This window comes from Humulus lupulus, chromosome 2 (assembly GCF_963169125.1).
Source record: "Humulus lupulus chromosome 2, drHumLupu1.1, whole genome shotgun sequence".
Lineage (NCBI taxonomy): Eukaryota > Viridiplantae > Streptophyta > Magnoliopsida > Rosales > Cannabaceae > Humulus > Humulus lupulus.
Window position 1 is genome coordinate 22,065,031 of NC_084794.1, and position 4,308 is coordinate 22,069,338.

General features: G+C 38.8%; 1 protein-coding gene across 1 annotated transcript; it reads left to right on the forward strand.

Moving 5' to 3' along the window:
- The first annotated feature begins 207 nt into the window (after positions 1-207).
- On the forward strand, positions 208-831 carry LOC133814023 (uncharacterized). Its single transcript, XM_062247042.1, has one exon. The coding sequence runs from the start codon at positions 208-210 to the stop codon at positions 829-831; it is 624 nt and encodes a 207-aa protein (XP_062103026.1).
- The last annotated feature ends 3,477 nt before the right edge of the window (positions 832-4,308 follow it).

Here is a 4,308-nt window from a genome sequence, read left to right on the forward strand (position 1 = left end):
TGATGTGTTTGGTATCTTGAGATGGGATTAACCATTATTTGAATTTATTGTTTTATTTGGATTTTTATATGAGCATGTTAATTTATGTAATTGTATTGTTCTTTTCTAGCTGTTGCTTCTGTATCTGCTAACCTTAATTCGGTGCCGGTCCTTAATGGTAATAACTTTAAAGACTAGAAGGAGAACATTTTTATTGTTCTTGGCTGCATGGATCTTGACCTTGCATTAAGGATGGATCGGCCTGCTTCTCTTACGGATGCCAGTACCTCCGAGCAAAGGAGGATTTATGAGAAGTGGGACCGTTCAAACCGCATGAGTCTTATGATCATCAAGCGCGGCATACCTGAGGCTTTTAGGGGTGCGGTGTCCGAGGAGGTCACCGATGCCACAACTTTCCTTGCTGAAATTGAGAAACGCTTTGCAAAAAGCGATAAGGCAGAAACAAGTACTCTTTCAAAGAAACTTATTTCCATGAGGTTTAAGGGCAAGGAAAACATAAGGGAGTACATTATGGAAATGTCTCACCTTGCTTCAAAGTTGAAGGCACTAAAGCTTGAGCTTTCGGATGACTTGCTTGTGCATTTAGTGCTTATCTCTCTTCCTCCACAATTCAGTCAATTCAAGGTCAGTTACAACTGTCAAAGGGAGAAGTGGACTCTTAATGAGCTCATTTCATTTTGTGTTCAAGAGGAAGAAAGATTGAAGCAAGAGAAGACTGAAAGTGCTCATTTGGCAAGCACCTCTAAGGATAAGGGCAAGAAAAGGAAGAATGAGGCTGCTAAGGATAAGGGTCCAGCACATAAGGAAACAAACTCAAGCCAACAACGATGATGGTTGTTTCTTTTGCAACATGAAAGGACACGTGAAGAAGGAATGTGCTAAGTACATTGCATGGCAAGCAAAGAAAGGTACATTTCTTACTTTGGTCTGTTTTGAGGTAAATTTAGCTTCAGTACCAAGAAACACTTGGTGGTTAGATTCCAGTGCTACTACTAACATCAGTGTTTCAATGCAGGGTTGCCTGAGTTACCGAAAGCCAAGTGATGCTGAAAGAAGCATTTATGTGGGAGACGGCAAGTCGGTGAATGTGGAAGCAATAGGGCATTTTAGGTTGTTGTTAAGTATTGGTTACTATTTGGACTTAATAGATACTTTTGTTGTACCGTCATTTAGGCGGAATTTGGTTTATGTTTCTTGTTTGGACAAATTAGGTTATTGTTGTTCATTTGGAAACAACTGCTTTAGTTTATCTATTAATTCAAATACTATTGGAACTGGTTCTCTTATGGTTTATGACAACTTATATTTGCTTGACACCGCTGCTTCTTATAATGAAACCTTAAATGTGGAATCACGTGGTACTAAGCGTAAAATAGATAATGAAAAATCAAGTTCCTTATGGCACAAACGGTTAGGTCACATCTCTAGAAATAGAGTTGAGCGACTTGTGTCTGATGGAATCTTGGATTCAATTGATTTTTCAGACTTTGATGTTTGCATTGAATGCATCAAAGGCAAACAGATCAAAACAAAGAAATTAGGTGCGAAAAGAGCTATGGACGTCTTAGAGTTGATACATACGGACATTTGTGGGCCATTTCCTACACCTTCTTGGAATGGTCAACAATATTTTGTATCATTCATAGATGATTACTCGAGATATGCGTACCTATTTCTACTTCATGAAAAGTCTCAAATCTTGGACGTGTTCAAATCTTTTAAGGCTGAAGTTGAGAATCAACTTAGCAAAAGAATAAAGCAAGTCAGGTCTGACCGTTGTGGTGAGTACTATGGTAGATATGACGGATCAGGTGAACAACGTCCAGGACCTTTTGCCAGATATCTAGAGGAGTGTGGAATTGTCCCACAATACACTATGCCGGGATCTCCTAGCATGAATGGTGTTTCTGAAAGACGAAATCGTACTCTTAAAGATATGGTAAGGAGTATGATCAGTCATTCAACCTTACTAGAATCACTCTGGGGAGAGGCACTTAAGACAGCAGCCTACATTTTGAATAGGGTACCAACTAAAGCAGCTGCAAAAACACCTTATGAGATTTGGACGGGGCGAAAGCCTAGTCTTAAGCACTTTCACGTTTGGGGATGTCCAGCTGAAGCTAGGCCTTATAGGCCAAATGAAAAGAAGCTGGAACCCAAAACTGTGAGCAGCTACTTTATTGGATATTCTGAGCGATCTAGGGGTTTCAAGTTTTATGATCCCAAAGTAAGGAATATATTTGAAACGGGAACTGCAAAGTTTTTTGAGGATATTGAGTTTGGGGGGAGAAATACGGTTAAGGACTTTGTTTTTTAGGAGGATTTAGAATCAACCACTCTTCTTGAAGATGAGTTGATTTCTATTCCATTAGTTGCTTTTGACAATGTTTAGGATTCCAATCCTGATATTAATCAAGTTTTAGATCAAGAGCAACCAAACATAGTCAATCAAACCCCAGAGGTACAAACTCAACAACCTCAAGAACAAGTGCCTTTGCAACGATCCACTAGAGAAAGAAGAAATACTATTAATCCAGATGAATACATAGTGTATCTTCAAGAACATGAGGATGACATTGGAATGATGGAAGATGATCCAATCAACTTTCATCAGGCCATGAAAAGTTCTAACTCTCAAAAGTGGAATGAAGCAATGAATGAAGAGTACAAGTCTATGCAAGACAATAAAGTTTGGGAGCTTGTCCCATTACCAGAAGGAAAGAAACCGATTGGTTGCAAATGGATTTTTAAGACAAAACGGGATTCAAAAGGTAATGTGGAAAGGTATAAAGCTCGTCTTGTAGCAAAAGGATATACTCAAAAGGAAGGGATTGACTTTAAGGAGACCTTTTCTCCAGTTTCATCAAAGGACTCTTTTAGGACAATCATGGCACTTGTTGCACATTATGATTTAGAGCTTCATCAAATGGATGTGAAAACAACATTTCTCAATGGAAACATTGATGAAACAATATATATGATGCAACCTGAAAACTTTGTGTTAGGAGACCCAAAGAAGATGGTTTGCAAATTGACCAAATCCATTTATGGGCTCAAACAAGCTTCCCGTCAATGGTACCACAAATTTCATCAAGTGATTCTCTCGTTTGGTTTTGAGATGAATGTTGTTGATGATTGTGTGTATCACAAGTTCAGTGGGAGTAAACACGTTTTCCTGGTTTTGTATGTTGATGACATACTGCTTGCCATAAATGATATAGGCATGTTGCACGAAACCAAGAGATTTCTGTCAAGAAATTTTGAGATGAAAGATCTTGGTGACACCTCTTTTGTTTTAGGAATTCAAATACATCGAGACCGTTCTCGGGGTATTCTTGGATTATCACAAAAGAGCTATATCGATAAAGTACTCAAAAGGTTTGGCATGCAAGATTGTAGACCAGGTGATACCCCTGTCGTTAAAGGAGACAAATTTAGTCTTAAGCAATGCCCTAAAGAAAGCCTTGAAATTCAAGAAATGCAAAAGATTCCCTACGCTTCAGATGTTGGGAGTCTAATGTATGCTCAAGTTTGTACGCGTCCGGATATAGCGTACATTGTTGGAGTGTTAGGCAGATACTTAAGCAATCCAGGAATTGATCACTGGAAAGCAGCCAAAAAGGTTATGAGATATTTGAAGAGAACAAGAGATTACATGCTCACATATAGGAGGTCAGATCACTTTGAGATCATTGGATATTCTGACTCCGACTTTGCGGGATGCCAAGATAGTAGGAGATCCACTTCGGGCTACATATATCTGTTAGGTGGTGGAGCTATATCATGGAGGAGTGCAAAACAAACACTCATAGCTTCATCCACCATGGCAGCAGAGTTTGTTGCATGTTATGAGGCATCCAACCAAGGTATATGGCTGAGAAACTTTGTCACCGGGCTGCGCATTGTGGATGGAATTGAAAGACCACTTAAGTTGTATTGTGACAATAAGTCAGCTGTATTGTATTCCAACAACAACAGGAGCTCGACAAAGTCAAAACATATTGACATCAAGTTCCTTGTTGTAAAAGAAAGGGTACAGAGTGGACAGATTTGTATAGAACACTTAGGTACAAACTCCATGATTGCAGACCCCCTTACTAAGGGTTTGCCACCCAAGGTCTTTCATGAGCACACTGCTCGTATGGGTGTTTTAGAGTATGAGGATATCTAGATTCAGTGGGAGTTTGTCTTTATTATCCTTTGTGTTTTATTTGTTTCATGAAACTTGTGTATTTAGATATTTTTCTGATAAGAATTTATGTTATTAAGTTTATTTCATTTTGTATATTAAGCTAAAGTTTTGATCTC